This window comes from Ascidiella aspersa, chromosome 8, assembly GCF_963924565.1.
Source record: "Ascidiella aspersa chromosome 8, kaAscAspe10.2, whole genome shotgun sequence".
NCBI classification, from domain to species: Eukaryota; Metazoa; Chordata; class Ascidiacea; order Phlebobranchia; family Ascidiidae; genus Ascidiella; species Ascidiella aspersa.
The window spans coordinates 19524424-19539060 of NC_139454.1; the positions used below are offsets into that span (position 1 = coordinate 19524424).

At 34.1% G+C, this 14637-nt stretch overlaps 3 protein-coding genes across 3 annotated transcripts in view; 1 reads left to right on the forward strand and 2 right to left on the reverse strand.

Moving 5' to 3' along the window:
* The window catches only part of LOC146136733 (WD repeat-containing protein 19-like), a 67402-nt gene extending 60743 nt beyond the window's left edge, over positions 1 to 6659 (reverse strand). The window contains exons 1-7 of the mRNA XM_083396000.1: positions 6568 to 6659; positions 5773 to 5933; positions 4959 to 5137; positions 3381 to 3526; positions 2459 to 2581; positions 1570 to 1764; positions 743 to 905 (exon numbers count right to left, since the gene is read on the reverse strand). Of these exons, the coding sequence (XP_083252126.1) occupies positions 743 to 905; positions 1570 to 1764; positions 2459 to 2581; positions 3381 to 3526; positions 4959 to 5137; positions 5773 to 5933; positions 6568 to 6573 (973 nt within the window). The 5' untranslated portion in view covers positions 6574 to 6659. The remainder of the gene's footprint in view (positions 1 to 742; positions 906 to 1569; positions 1765 to 2458; positions 2582 to 3380; positions 3527 to 4958; positions 5138 to 5772; positions 5934 to 6567) is intronic.
* Positions 6660 to 7206: 547 nt separating this feature from the next.
* Positions 7207 to 10108, forward strand: LOC146136736 (large ribosomal subunit protein eL31-like). Its single transcript, XM_083395141.1, has 4 exons — positions 7207 to 7243; positions 7560 to 7663; positions 8293 to 8418; positions 9946 to 10108. The coding sequence occupies exons 2-4, from the start codon at positions 7560 to 7562 to the stop codon at positions 10091 to 10093; spliced, it is 378 nt and encodes a 125-aa protein (XP_083251267.1). The 5' UTR covers positions 7207 to 7243; the 3' UTR covers positions 10094 to 10108.
* A 428-nt stretch (positions 10109 to 10536) lies between these two features.
* On the reverse strand, positions 10537 to 12773 carry LOC146136737 (GPI ethanolamine phosphate transferase, stabilizing subunit-like). Its single transcript, XM_083395559.1, has 2 exons — positions 12634 to 12773; positions 10537 to 11749 (listed from the first exon to the last, which is right to left on the reverse strand). The coding sequence occupies exon 2, from the start codon at positions 11635 to 11637 to the stop codon at positions 10942 to 10944; it is 696 nt and encodes a 231-aa protein (XP_083251685.1). The 5' UTR covers positions 11638 to 11749; positions 12634 to 12773; the 3' UTR covers positions 10537 to 10941.
* Positions 12774 to 14637: the final 1864 nt, after the last annotated feature.

Here is a 14637-nt window from a genome sequence, read left to right on the forward strand (position 1 = left end):
TTTTTTGCAAAAATTTCCTAGCCATTATGCCAAGTTAATATGCAAATAATAGAGTTTAATAACATAGGTAGATAAACTGAAATATTATTTTTTAAATTAATGCAATATTTGACCATATTTCAGATTAAAAAAAAATTAATATCGGTTGGCAAAATGTAAAAAAATTAAAAGTTTAATAATAAAGGTAGATAAACTGAAATGCTATTTGGATTTTATTTTTAATTAATTAAAATTTTGTCCATATTTCGCATATATAAAAAAATCAGCGTCGGTTGGCAAAATGTAAAAAAAAATTATTATCGGTATTCGTTTGCATTAATCTCAAAACCTAAATTACTAAAAAAAAGTTACGATCTCCTCTTCCGACTAATTCCCTGCAAGTGTGACATCACAATGAAACTTGAACAACCCAAAAGTTCAAGTAGGTCGACTTTATCAAGATGATGTCGATTTACTCGACCTTTCTTGCTTTGCAATTCATCATTATTAAGCTACATTACAGGTCCCTACTGAGTGCACTCAATAGTTATAGTTTTCTAATACGAAGAATTAGAGCAAACTCTAATTCTAATCTAAATTGTAAATTACTTGTGTGCTCTAATTTCATTTTTAATCTAATTTGGATTTTACCAAAACAGCTACTTTGCTCAAATAAAGTGAATTAATTAGTCAAAACATCCGATCTTCCCTTCCTGACTAATTGCTGCAAATATGATGTCACAAATGACAAAATCGCAAACACCTTTTGGTTCGTCATCGAGATTGATGATGGCCACGACCTCCGTGACGTCATGAAGGTCATGTATGCGCACGCTGGTGTCGCCACTGGAGGCAGCAAAGTTAAGCGAGTTGGAAATGGCGATGGACGACAAATAATCCTTGTGGTCGGGAAGCTGGAAAAGTTCCTGGAGGAAAATGTGGAAAACAAAAGTAAAACAAGTTTTTATATGGCCGATTTTTAACAATACTCCAGCATTTCTTTTTAAAAGATTTATATAACCTAGTTCAACGTAGGTTGGGACCAGACTTTGGACATTTGGACAACTAGGTAATTCCAGTTTCCTCAATCAATGAGTTAGAGCAAACTGCGACTAATTCTAATCTAATTTGTGAACTTGTTGTGTGCTTAATATTTCTAGTTCTAATCTAATTCCGATTTTACCAAACATTCTACTTTTCCAATGACATTTTTAGTTTATCCGTCGAAACAAATAATTTGATTTGACTTGTAAGCAAATAACACCATGTTAAAACGAAAAAAATAATGTCTGGAGTATTTGTCATTTAAAAATCAAAATATATTTCTACTATTGTTACCAGGGATGTGCAAAACTTTGTATTTTATTGTGATTCTTTTTCATGCGTTTTTAATTAACGGTGGCACGTTAAATATGAAAAATCTAAAGTTTGTAGAAACCGACTTGCCAAACTTTGCCAAACCAAAATTTTTTTTAACTTTTTTAAAATATAGGCTTTGTGTGTATTAAACAAAATATACAAAGAAAAACACAAGTTTAAATAAAGGTATATAAACTCCATTGCAGTTGGAGCTACAGAAATATCTGATACCTGGCCTATTTCCGCTGCGAACGTCGAAATGGCAATGATAAAGCCATGTGAGAATCCGATCATGATGTACCCGTTGCCATACCACTCGTACGCCTCAATCTTGCCGTACTTTTGCTGAAAAGCAAGTTCGATTTTGTTGTCGGGGTCGAAGAACTTATACAGAAGCAGGGTCTTCTTTCCAATCATGGTGCTCACCTAAAAAGAATAAAAACGTAATAAAAAAGACAGAAATTGCAATGATCGTTGGCCAGTACTACTCAAGAAGGGCCTAATCCGAAATTATGCACATTGTGTATATGAATGTTTCAGAATATATAAATATATATTTATTACATATACGTAATTCTTATGATGTATGTATGATTTGACTTTTTTTAACAGTTTTTTTTTGCAATGGGCCTAATTGAAAACAAAAAGTAGCACTGAATGTAAAGTGTTTGAAACCTTCACAAATCTTACAAACATATTTCGAACTCAACTCTAAAAACAGTGATAATTGGTAGTCCAGCAGTCCAGCTATGCTAGTAATACCGTTTTTGCAGACTTAAAATAATATTTATGGAAGCCTTTTCTGCAGACCTTAAACAAATTAATGGTAGCCTTTTTGCAGACTTTAAAATATATATATTTTAAAGTCTACGCCTTTTTTTACAAACTCAATGTAACAGTTGACAAATTCAGTTTGTTTTGCTGGAGTCGGTCTCTGACTCGAGTTAGACTGTGTAAGACTAAATTTAGCGGCAGTCGGACTGGGGTTTAATTTTTGGGCCAGAGTCAGACTTGGGTTATCTTTAACCGCCTCCGCAGCCCTGTGTTGAAGGCCCTTATAAAAATACGAGTTATCGGAATACATTAGGTAGTTAAACCCCACATTAAGTAATAAACTCACCACGTTGTCACCAGGCGTGGTTTTCTCACCACTGCCCGTTCTTTTCATCTCGTAAAATCGCAATCTGGAAGGAACGTCGCGTGTTGCGAACTGATACAAGGTCTTACCGGCAGTGTCACTTACCTAAAAAAAGTAACAATAAAACACGTGGTAAAATGCAACTTATTAAATTTCTTCATATATGGATAAGTTTTTTTAATCCAGAAAGGAGAACAGGAGAAGGATAGCAATTACTTAAAAGAATGGTTAAAATGAATTTAGTATTATAAATTAATTCTTTGAATGTTGTTTTTTTATTCATAAGGTTAGTTTTTTGGCTCAAAATGTCTAAATCACATCTGTGTTTGGTAATGTATAAGAACAAACTGCATTTAGAGACAATGTCTTTGGAATTTATAGAAAAAAAGTTTTGTTTAGATATCACATAACTTTGACTTTATAACAACCTGATCATTTTAATTATACCTGTTTATACCCAATGTCCAGTGATTTAAACACAAAATAAAACAGTAATATGTTTGGACTAATTATTTATCACGCATTATCGCCTTAACATTTCTGATAGCAACACATGTAGAACCAACACACGTTGTGTAACCCTTTATTGGTTATCTAATCTGAACATTCCACTCAAAGTTTTTTTTTACATTTTGATTGTGCAACACTCTGACTACTAACTAAATGAGTTTATTTCTAAAAAAAAGAGTTATAGTTCCCTAAGTTTACAAAGCTAAATTTAACTTGACATATTTGTTTTTTGTAGATGATTTTTTTGTTTGTATAATTTGTAGTTTAATGAATATCCAAATGCTAAAAAAACTAAAAAATGTTCACAATGGTCGGTCGTCCAATTCTTGTTGCAAACTTAACTAAATCCCTGCTCATACTTACAAATCTAAGGTGAGCCAAAAAAAATACTTACAGTAACAGAATTGTCAGCTCCTCCCAATGCAAGCATGTTCTGTAGGCTCCAAGCGCCAGAGAGAATTCTTTTGGCATGTTTTCCAAGGTTTTGATACTTCCTTCCCAGTTTGTGGTCGTACAAAATCAGATTACCCTTGGCAGTTCCTGTGATAATATAAAAAGTGCAAAAATGTTGAGATTTGCTAAATTTTAGCAACACTTGTCTTTTTAGAACAGTGTTTCTAAACAAAAAAAATTACTGTCACTCAAATACGTAAAGGATGACAGAGAAACTTTCACAACCAAATTATCTCTCTGAACATTTTGGAGCTTAAAATAAACAAAACATAAAAAGACAATTAGCATTAAAAACCTTGAATTCAATTAATATAGACCATGCCTTTGTATTGCTCCTGGTGAACCAATCAGAATAAATTTAACCATATTAAACTACTTCAGCACCCAATTTTGAGGTGCGAGCTAAAGGTTAAGAAACACTAATTTAGAGAAAGTTCTAAAGAAAACTTAGTGAAGGATCACAGGGAAGCTTAGACCCAATTCTCTTTGGTGAACTGTGGGCCACCAGATGATTTTTAGTGGGCCAAGCTATTTGACAATATTGCCACGTTTGCAACTAAATATTTTCTGTTTTACTAAAATAATTGCGAGCATATCTAAAATATAGGCACTAGACAACTACTTATAACATTAGAAAACTGTTATTAATTAACGTATACCAGTTTTTATTAGCTACGCAGTTAGTATTTACTTTTCAAATTCAGTCTGTTGGCAGAGATATTTAATAACGATCCAAAATAAACCTGTATTAAAAACAATTATTCAGTTGTTATTTGTTAGAAGCAGTGCATTTATCGAGAAATTGTCCATTTTAAGCGTAAATTGCAGCCAGAAATTTCGCTATATGTATAAATTTAGACCAATGAATAAAAAAGTTGGTAACCAATGGTTTAGGCCAGTGGTCGGCAAACTTTTTTTGTGGCGGCCCAAAGTACTGTTTTCAGAGCTATTAAAGGCCCACTACGTAAAACTAAAAGAAGTAGGATATTTGTTTTAAGGTAAAGTATTACACGGTGCCTTGATGGCCAAAACACTGGCACCATAATGTAGAACATACTGTAAAACAAATATTATACAAGCGAAGCGCGGAAGATTTGCGTTTACATCTAGTTAAAGTTGGCCAAAACACGTAATTCAACAGGTACTCAGGAATCAGGACCACATTTGACACGTGGGCCCGAACCACGCTGAGATAATATAAAATTCTAAGCCACACGTAATTTTAAAACGAAGTGCAATAATTTTACAGCTTCGCTCGGCCCACAACTACATGATAACACTAAGCTATTCAAAAGTAACTCACGGCCCACTAAAAATGGCTCTGCGGCCACATTTGGGCCGCGACCAACAGTTTGCCGACCACTGGTTTAGACCAAAGGTGAAAATACAGCAGCCACCAAATAAAAATATTTAGGACTTAAAATTTATACTTTTTTCCTTTCATGGGCAAATAACTGTTTATTTGAACAAAGAACCGTTTTGCTTTGATGTAATTTTATTTAAACAGAAAACTCATCACCTATGCCTAGAAATAAATTGATTCTTGACCAGCAGAGAAACGTCAGACCATCCTTTGCCCCACTGTCTATTTTGTTTGTTTTCTTTTGCGTTTGGTCCCACATGTAGAGCATGTTGCTCTTTTCGCAGATGGCACACAATATATCTCCATCTTTGTCCCATTCCAGACCAGTACATGCACTGAAACATCAAAACAACATATTAAGTGTCTGTTTAAACATTGAAAAATCTTTGTAGGTAGCCCTATTTGTATAACTCTAAATCTGGAAATTAGGTGGCCCTCTTTAATGACCGACTATATTAAAATCTTGATAAGCCTTTGCACAACAATGCTTCATCAGTATTGTGTGTTTTACAATATGTTTTAATGCTGTAGTAAAATAAATATGCATTAAATAGATTTGAAAGAAATTGAAATTATAACACACCAATGGAAGAACCAACATTGGAAAACTAACCATAATTTTTTCATAATTGGATATCTGCAAGAAATAAAAACAATGGAAAAATACATAGCAAACTTTATTGAAATGTAACTCAATTTGAAGTTCCATCTAAGTTTAGCTTGTATTCTCATCCAAAAAACATTGCCATAAATAAAGTTACATTAGGTGTATTTGTTGAACTAAGAAACCGTGCCGCGCCTAAAAAATAAAACATATGGGCCTAATTTTGGTGATCCATTCTCTAAATATAGGTTTCAGACACAATTGGAAAACGGATTTAATGAACTAACAAAATGTTTATCACAGCAGTAGAAAAATACAATAGTGTGCATTGTTCTTACTCACTCTAATAAAAAATAAAAATTTTACCCAGATAAGTGTATCTCTTCTTCCATTTGACCATGCCTGTCCCATATTTTAACTGTCTGGTCCTGTCCAGTGGTTGCAATATAATTTCCGAGAACCTTTTGCCACCTAAACAGGATGGGTCCATCAGATCCATGGGCCTTTTCTTGTAAACTGAACACACGCTGCAAAATAGAAACCATGCGGGTTTTATTTGAAATGATTTTAATTATGAACACACATCTACCAGGTTTGAATATAAGTCGTCCAAACCAAAAAACTTAAATTGCGCTAAAGGTTTTAACTATAGCACTTCATTATCGACCATGAAACATTACAAATAACGGTATTACAGCCACGCTTCAAGCTGCAAAATTGTCTCCCCAGCGCAAAGTCCAAATTTTTCTTTCTGGCAGATCTCTTAGATTTTATGTGAACATGATTTGTAGGCAAGCGTATGTAATAAGACAGCAAACACACACAGATGGGCTGCAGATTTAGATTAAAATTTAGTTAATTTCATGCACTTGATAGTACGAACAAATATGTACATGTGTTTTTAAGGTGTTTTGAAATGGTATTTTAAGTTTTTAAACTGTCTCTTAGAACATAGCCTACCTGTGAAACTATACAAAGAATTAATACTTAAATAAATTAGCTTTTTTACCTCATACAAATGTAAACCTCAAAATCTGTTATTTAGTACATTGAGTAAAAATGTCAAGGTAAAAACTTTATTTAAATCGAAAAATTATTTTACTTTAATTGAAGTTTCGTTTGTCCATTTTTTTAAATAAGTTGGTGTCTGAAAAAGTATACCTTCATGATGTTTTTTCTTTGTATTCCTGTAGTCTTTTTTCACATAAATTTCCAAATTTTACTGTCAATACCCTAATTTAGCTGGTAAAAGCTTTTTATTAACCATTTAAATTACACACAGATAAATACGATCATTCTAGTTAAATTATTTAAGCGTCTATATTAATATGAAAGATGCCAGAACTTTTCTTGGACGCTATTGTTTGTCGATGCTACAAATTACCTTCACCCTTTAAATGTTGCATTTAGACAATTTGTTACAAGAAAAGCGTAAATAAACAAAACGGTGTTTAATATAGTGAGTATTAAGGTATAAATAGGCTGTATTTTCTTAAAATCTATCGACTTATTTAAATAAGCTTGGCTTTCCCAGCAACGGCAAACTATTTGTTGGTATGTCAAAACTCAGCGGCAACGCGCTCAGCCATAACGAGAAATAATTAAGAAAAGGGTTAAACAAATAAATTACTTGCATTACAAAAAAATCCTTTAACAATAAAAAAAATGTCTCATTGTTTTGTGTTGTATTTATTTAGGTTATATTAATTTTTGATGCCATTTGTTTTTCAAAAGGAAATTAACTTTTACATTTGGTATCGAGATTATTCTTTTGGTTGGAAAAGAGATCCAGTTGTAATTTGATTTCTATGGTCTTTTAGAGTTAACGCTCGTCAAGGTACGTTTAAGCATGTAAAGTAGCTATTAAAATCGAACAAAATCGACAATTTTATTCCACTGACTTACTACTAATCGAGAAGTTGAGGAACTTGACACGAATTTCTGTAAATATAGTCATGTTATGATACAATTTATGGGCATTTCGACAGCAAATAGCGCAAAATATTTAGTCGTCGAAAGAAATTTGTTTAACTTCAAATTCTAGAAAAAAATGGGCAGAATAAAGTTTTTGTATTTGTTTTGTGTTTGATCGAGTTAAGTACAATCCCCCGTTTTTAGTAACTCAAGTAAAATATGCTCTAAACTGGTTTTAGATGGTGTCCAAAAAGGAAAAGAAGGGCCGATCTGGCGTAAAAGCCGTGAAGGATGTTGTAGCTCGGGAGTACACCATTCACATGCACAAGAGGATTCACGGAATGTATGACATCAAAGCTAATTAGTTATTTTCGTGGATGGTACATTAACAAAAAATTGGTACAAAAGTGGTCAAAAATACCTCGGCTTGTGCTTGTGTTTAACAAATTAAAAATTTTGGGACTTATTCGACTTTTAAGGGTGCAGGCTTGGTCAGTCTGTATATGTGTGTTGTCCGGCACAATTTAACGTCAATTTTATCAAGCTCACTACAGTTGTTGTTCAATTGTAATTTTATATTTATTTGTTAGCAAAAATTAAATTACTAAAGTGCAGCACTTTTACCCAGCTGCATTCAATAATTTATGCCAAAAAATGTTGGCTAAAGACCCATGCTAAAATAAAACTATATATATATGCCAAAGTCGGCTATTTTTTATTGTAAATTTGCAAGATTAGCCATATTTCACTGCTAAATTATGTCACTGGTGTGTTTTTGGACAAGCGTTTAATGCCAAAGATCTTTTGGGGAAAGCACTTGACTGCAATCATGAGCTTGGTCACATGTGTTTAATACCTTTTTTAAGGAAAAAATAATGGCTTTATTCATTAAACATATTAACAATATTCTGCATCACTATGCTCTCTTAGTTTGTTTAAAAGTTGCTCGTTTTACAATAATTTATTTTTCAGGGGTTTTAAGAAGCGTGCTCCCCGTGCTGTGAAAGAGATTAAGAAGTTTGCTCACCAAATGATGGGAACGCAAGACGTCCGAATCGACACTCGTCTTAACAAAGCTATCTGGTCCCAAGGAATCAGGTACGCTTTGCAACGGTCAAATAATATTATGTACTTTAATAAAATATAAAATAAATTCTAAACTATTGGCTTTGACTAATGTTAACTAATTTGTTCTTACAGATTTTTTTTGTTACCCTTGACAAATGTAATATATCCAACCTGACTACTTAAGTTGGCTTTAAGCCGAGTTAAAATCCGCCCTCTTCAGTATAATGCAGCTTTTTCAGAGTTGCCACAAAGTGTTTGAATGGATTAGTGCAGTGGTTCTCAACCGGGGGTCCACGGACCCCTTGGGGTCCGCAAAAACTTCAAACTATATATCTTTGTTAAATTAATTAAAGCTAGGATATGTGCCTAATCACGTTCGTAAGAAGTGATAAAATGACATTGTAACATGTTGTAAATCGTATTGAGTATGACGTAACACTTCAATTGTGATCTAACACAAATAGATTGTAAAGGATGGGCAGCATTACAACAGTTCACATGTACTGCACTTCGGTTTAACTTTATGCTATCGTTCACAAAGATGAATACAACTACGCATTTCAAGACTTGCTTCGTAAATGCAGCAGCACATATCATATTAAAATAAACTTGTTGTAATAAAGCAATCTGGTGTTTTCTGTTTCTTCACTCAACAAACGGTGCCCTACGCAGATATACTGAACTATTAAAAACAACTAAACGCACATATTACACCAGAAAATGTAAGGGGTCCGCGACTATTAAACGGCATTAAAAAGGGGCCACGGGTACAAAAAGGTTGAGAACCACTGGATTAGTGCATTGAAAAGTATTTGAAAACCTCTTGTTGAATTTATAGGTACAGCTTCAAGTTGTTAAGAAAGTGCAGTTTTTTGTTGTGTTGATCATGACATATTTAAACCGTTTTGTTTTTGAATTATTATAAAAAAACAGTGAGCATTCTTACTTTAGTTCTACAAAAAGCTATAAATTTTCTTAGAAAATCTCTGAATTTTTTTATAAAACTGTGTGTTAACCCTGTAAGCTACTGATTTTGTTCAAACCCAAAAAAGAGGCTTTTAAGCCTGGCTTGAAGCCATTCTTATTTGTCTGATAGGCTGAGTAATTAAATGGCACAATCAACAGTGTACTGTGTTCTTTTCAATGAGCATGGTTCATCCACAATTGTGCAAAAACAAACACTTAGTTAAATCCTGGCTACGTCGTTTTACATCGACTGTGCCTCTACAACTTAGTAACAGTAGTTAAAGTGAATTATTTTTGAATTAGGTTTTTGTGAGTTCTGTATACTGATTGGAAATCATTTAGTTGGCATTAAACTTGTTTGGCATACATGGTTTTATTGACAAGATCTGTTGTATAAAGCTAGTAAAACTAATAAATTGGTTGATAAAAAGATAGTGAATTTGTTTGATAATCAAATTTTAATTGATTAGCCCACATAATTGGAACGGGTTTCTGTGAGTCAACGTTTAAAGTTGCCTTTTATCATTCACTAGCCAGTACAAATTAAAATGTTAAAGTCACTAATGATGTTCCCTATTTTCTATATTTTAGGAATGTGCCATACAGGATTCGTGTCAGGCTTTCCAGGAAACGTAATGAGGATGAGGACTCAGCAAATAAGCTTTACACGCTGGTCACTCATGTGCCCGTTGCATCCTTTAAGGGTCTCAATACCGTTAATGTGGATTCCGAGGAATAAACAGATTTCCTTGCATTTGAGTGTTTTTACAAGCTGAAGAAAATGTACTCCAGTATTCAGTATAGCACTTAGTCATCAATCAGAAATATGAAGATAGAAAAAAAGTGTGCCAGATTAATATAAGCAATATTTTGCAATTGGAACATCTAGTAAGTTAAAATCCTGAATTTTTCGGACGTAATTATTAAACAAAATAAAAGCTAAAACTTTAGGGACAGGATATGGACTTAATGGGGGAACACCTCTCTTGTGAAGGAAGTTTTAGTGCATCATTTGGGTTCCCTAGGTTGAACAGCGCTGATGCCTGGGGGTTAACTGTTGGTTCAAGGCTAAACTTTTCAGGGATGAGGCCAGAGTAAAAGATTGTCGGCTTATTTTCAAATTTAGATGTTATCGCAACCATTCGGCATTATTTTTATTTTGGTTTATCATGACAGATTTTGGTCTACTTTGTCATTTCAAATACTAACAGTGAAGAAAGAGCCAAAAAAAGACATTAACACATCCAATAACTCAAAAAAAACAAAAAATCATTCAAACTAATATCTGTCTCTATGTGGTTGTAGAGTGCATAGCGATTTTCCAACGATAAAAATATTAATTTGTAGTTAATAGAATGAAAATAATATTCTACTGTTCAAATCCGTACACAAAACATGTAGAATGACAGTACTAAAATGTAGCAAAGTTTAAAGTTTTTATGTTATTATGAAATGTTTGTGCCCAGTAAGCACGCTGAATATTCATATTCTAATCAGTTTATTTGCAAGCAGATAAACAAATTGTCAAAAGTACAAGACTTTAAATTTGGTGGTAATACAAAAAAACTCACACAGCTTTAAACAAGCCTAAAGGACTTTTTGAGTTTTCATTTCTCGGTAGGAGACGAAGCAACTGAGTAAAATTGCGGCCATATATCCGACTTGAGCGCCGAGCAAGCACGGAACCGGCCAGGCCTGCCAGGGTCGATCCCAGTCTAGGGGAATCACCACGGACGATGCCCAGCTACCGATGAGACATCCGACTGATTGAAAATAGAGAAACCTCTCGGTGGGGTTGGTAAACTTTCCACAAACAATAATTTGATACCATGAGCGCAAAGAGGTTCCGATTACGCACATGTTCGGAATTGTGATTAAGCTGGTGGCCAGCAATGCCCACAAGGCCGTTTCTTTGATGTGACTGGTTAGTGGGGCGCCAAACAAAACACACACAAAATGCAGAGTAGCCCAGCACACCAAAGACAGCAAAATCCCCTGCAAGAAATTTGGGCTTTCTTTGTCCTTGGCGTAGGCCGTGACATCTTCCAACTGACTTGGCTTACATCGGAACCAAATAAAGCAAAATATGGCCAGCTGTAAAACTGTGTAAAAAGAGAGGAAAATCACAGTTGTCTGAACAGGATTTGCAATCAATGGGCTAAAGCCCAGAACATAATACGGTACAAAAAGATAGCACAAGATACCAAGGATAAGAATTGTTTCCGGCATGAAATGTACCCAGATCGGTTTCGGATCTTTGGTGTTTGTAGCTAAAGGTAGCATCGCTGTCTTGTTTTTTAGTTTTTGGGACCGAAAGGATCTGACCAAACTCGCATTCCACCAGGTTGCACCGATTCTTGGTCAATTCCGGCACGTGCCTCTTTCTGAATATCCTCTAAACAGCAGAAAAAAATTTAGGCATGATTTCAACTTTCTACCAAACAAGGTAGAAAGTTACATTGAACACTTATTATCTTAAATCGCTTTTGAGAATCAATGATTTACGTAATTAGTACAGGTGTTGGTAACTCGATTAAAAAAGTTTGGCCTGATTTTATCCCCTGCGCAGTTGCAAACTCACTTCTCAAAAAATGCATTGATGAAATATGTTTAGCACAGAAACTTGAGTCAGCAAATGTAACAACACCAGCATTGCTGAACAGTTTTTGATTTAATTTATTCATAACTGAACCAATTTAACTAAAGTTATTACAGCAACACAATCTATAGCTGCTTTTACATCTCCCTTGTGCAGCATGTAAGTTTTATAAGTTGGCTGTACCTTTAGTAGCATTCCGATCAAATAAAAAAAATCAAATCTAAAAGAAAGTCACAGTATAAACCAATTTAATTTTCAAAACAATTTTAAAACACACACAAAAAGTGGAATATTGTAAGTGATAGTTGATTTGCTGGGCGCTGGTCTAGAATCCTACCACAACGAAACACCTTTTGGGTTAGGGTGCGGGTTAGCGTTTGGGTAAAGGTGGGTCAAGTATTATTATTAAATAAAGAATATAATAATACTTGACCCACCCACACCCAAACGCTAACCCGCAACCTAACTCAAATTTTGTGCGTTGATTTTAGAACTGTGGTAGGATTCTAGACCAGCGCCCATAAATTTACAATCCAAAATGTTTTCCATCAAAGTAATATTTTATCTATTTTTAATTTTTGTTAAATACTTTAAAAAACCGTAAAACAAAGTTTGCTTGCTTTTTATTTGGTTAAAAAAACATCATAGAGCATTATAAAAAAGTCAGGTTTTAAACTTACTGTATTTTTGCGAGTAATACAAAGGCAAGATATAAATTGGGTAGAGGGCAACGCCAACTGCAAAAATGAACCCCAAAACTGGTAAAGGTCCTCCACCTTTCAGAAATCCAGACTTGGCCGTAAAATCTTTTGGTTTTGAGACTCTTTCCTTAAGTAGGAGGGCAGTACGAAACACCATACTCTCTACAAATTAACATCTATAAAATCGACAACAAGATTGAGTTTATTCAAGGACGTATTTAAGTTATGAAAATAATAATTTGCCTTTTAACGTGTTAAATACTTATCTCGACAATACGTGGTTTTGTTGAGCTTATAGTTTGCACCAATGCCACTACATTGTTTTGTTGGTAACGCCGAACAAATTGAATTACTTTTTTCTATTACGTCATCAATTGTTCACCTACGGCCCTACGCGCATCAATGGACTTGGAAATCAATAAAGCGGATCCATCGCAGATATTTTCAACAATATATGTGGGTTAATTTAGGTCAAATAAAATCGATGTATGTGAAATTGGGATTTAAATATTTTAAAAACAGGTATACTTAATTTTTTTCTTCTCAACCTACTTGTTAGCTACTGGGAATCAGAACTATTCTCAAATTGGTGTTTTCAAAGTAACATGACCTCTCTGGTCTTGCAAAAGGCAAACTTTCTTGCCAAGAGATCTGAAACAACATTTTTTCCCGAAATTAAAAAGACAACTAAAAACAAAGTTATGTTTGATAATAGCCCCTACCCAATGTAATTCTCTTCGGGAAAACCGGAGCTGTTTAGCTGCAGGATTATGTGCATCATGGATGTTATACACTTCTGTAAAACGATAAAAATCGTAACTAATAATAACAAATATAAAAACTAAGTTTAAGAAGATTAATGGAATAGCCTTGCTTTTATTAATGTTCTTCTGTTTTGGGTATGGATCGATGTCCGATACTTTACGCGATATTCCGATACTCGATATTTTAAACAAAATGTATCGTGATCAAACCCGATATAAACGATTAGACAATTTAAACTTTTAAAAAGTATTTTTATTATTATTAGGCCCAAATATGCTTTTTAGTTACCGGGAGTTCAATTATTATGTTTTGATAAATTTACCTTCCAAGGAATAATAGTTGTATTTGATCGCAAATAATAGGTAAATATCGTAGGGCTACCATATGTCCTCTTTTAGGTGGATTTGTCTTCTTTTTAGAAGAAGACTGAATGGTCCTCCGAGGGCTCTCAGATCTAAAAAAAGCGCATCAATAAAGCAAAAGGTATGAGTTTGTTAGGCCTAGCCTACTATCAGTGTTACTGTATAGTAGACTATGATCTTATTTCTTACAGAAGCTTGTCTAGTTAGTCTATAACAGCGGTTCTTAACCGGGGGGCGCGCCAAGCATTTCTTAGGGGGGCGCGAGCTCTAAGTTTATATTTATTTTTTTTTGCAATGATTCTTATGGTTTCGTTGGGTTGTACATCACTCCTACAGCTCTGTACAAACTCTGTTTTTGTCAACTTTAACATGGAAGCTGCAAAAAATTTTAGCGCACCGCGCGAATCTTGGGTTTTAGGTTTTTGTTCATTTTTTTAGCACAAAGTCTCGTTGAGTACTGTTGCATGTTTTCACATCATCTAAGGCAGTGTTTCTTCATCAGGTGAATGGTTCACCCCAGGGTGAATAAAATTTTTGCAGGGGTAAACCAACTAAAAGGGGTGAATAAGGGTAAACCCACAGAAATGGATAATAGCTTGCGAGCATGGCGGATATTCCGGGTGTTTAACCTGTTCAGTGAACAGGTGAGAAAGAAACAACTTGAGTCATTTTGTGCTATTATATATAGACGAGATAGTTTTATTATATTATGAGACAAGGGTAAATAAAATCTGTAGATAGATGCTAGGGGTGAACAAAACTAAAAATGTTTAAGAAGCACCGATCTAAGGTATAACGACCCTATCTAATAACAATTTGCTAAATTATAGATATACGATAAAAGTCATTCACCGTT

What these genes read in the sequence shown, in the direction of transcription:
- LOC146136737 (XM_083395559.1), bottom strand. Translation starts at nt 11,637, where the DNA reads ATGCTACCTTTAGCTACAAACACCAAAGATCCGAAACCGATCTGGGTA.
- LOC146136736 (XM_083395141.1), top strand. Translation starts at nt 7,560, where the DNA reads ATGGTGTCCAAAAAGGAAAAGAAGGGCCGATCTGGCGTAAAAGCCGTG. An exon ending in CACAAGAGGATTCACGGAAT is followed by an intron (nt 7,664 to 8,292) that starts GTATGACATCAA and finishes TTTATTTTTCAG; the next exon opens with GGGTTTTAAGAAGCGTGCTC. An exon ending in ATCTGGTCCCAAGGAATCAG is followed by an intron (nt 8,419 to 9,945) that starts GTACGCTTTGCA and finishes TCTATATTTTAG; the next exon opens with GAATGTGCCATACAGGATTC.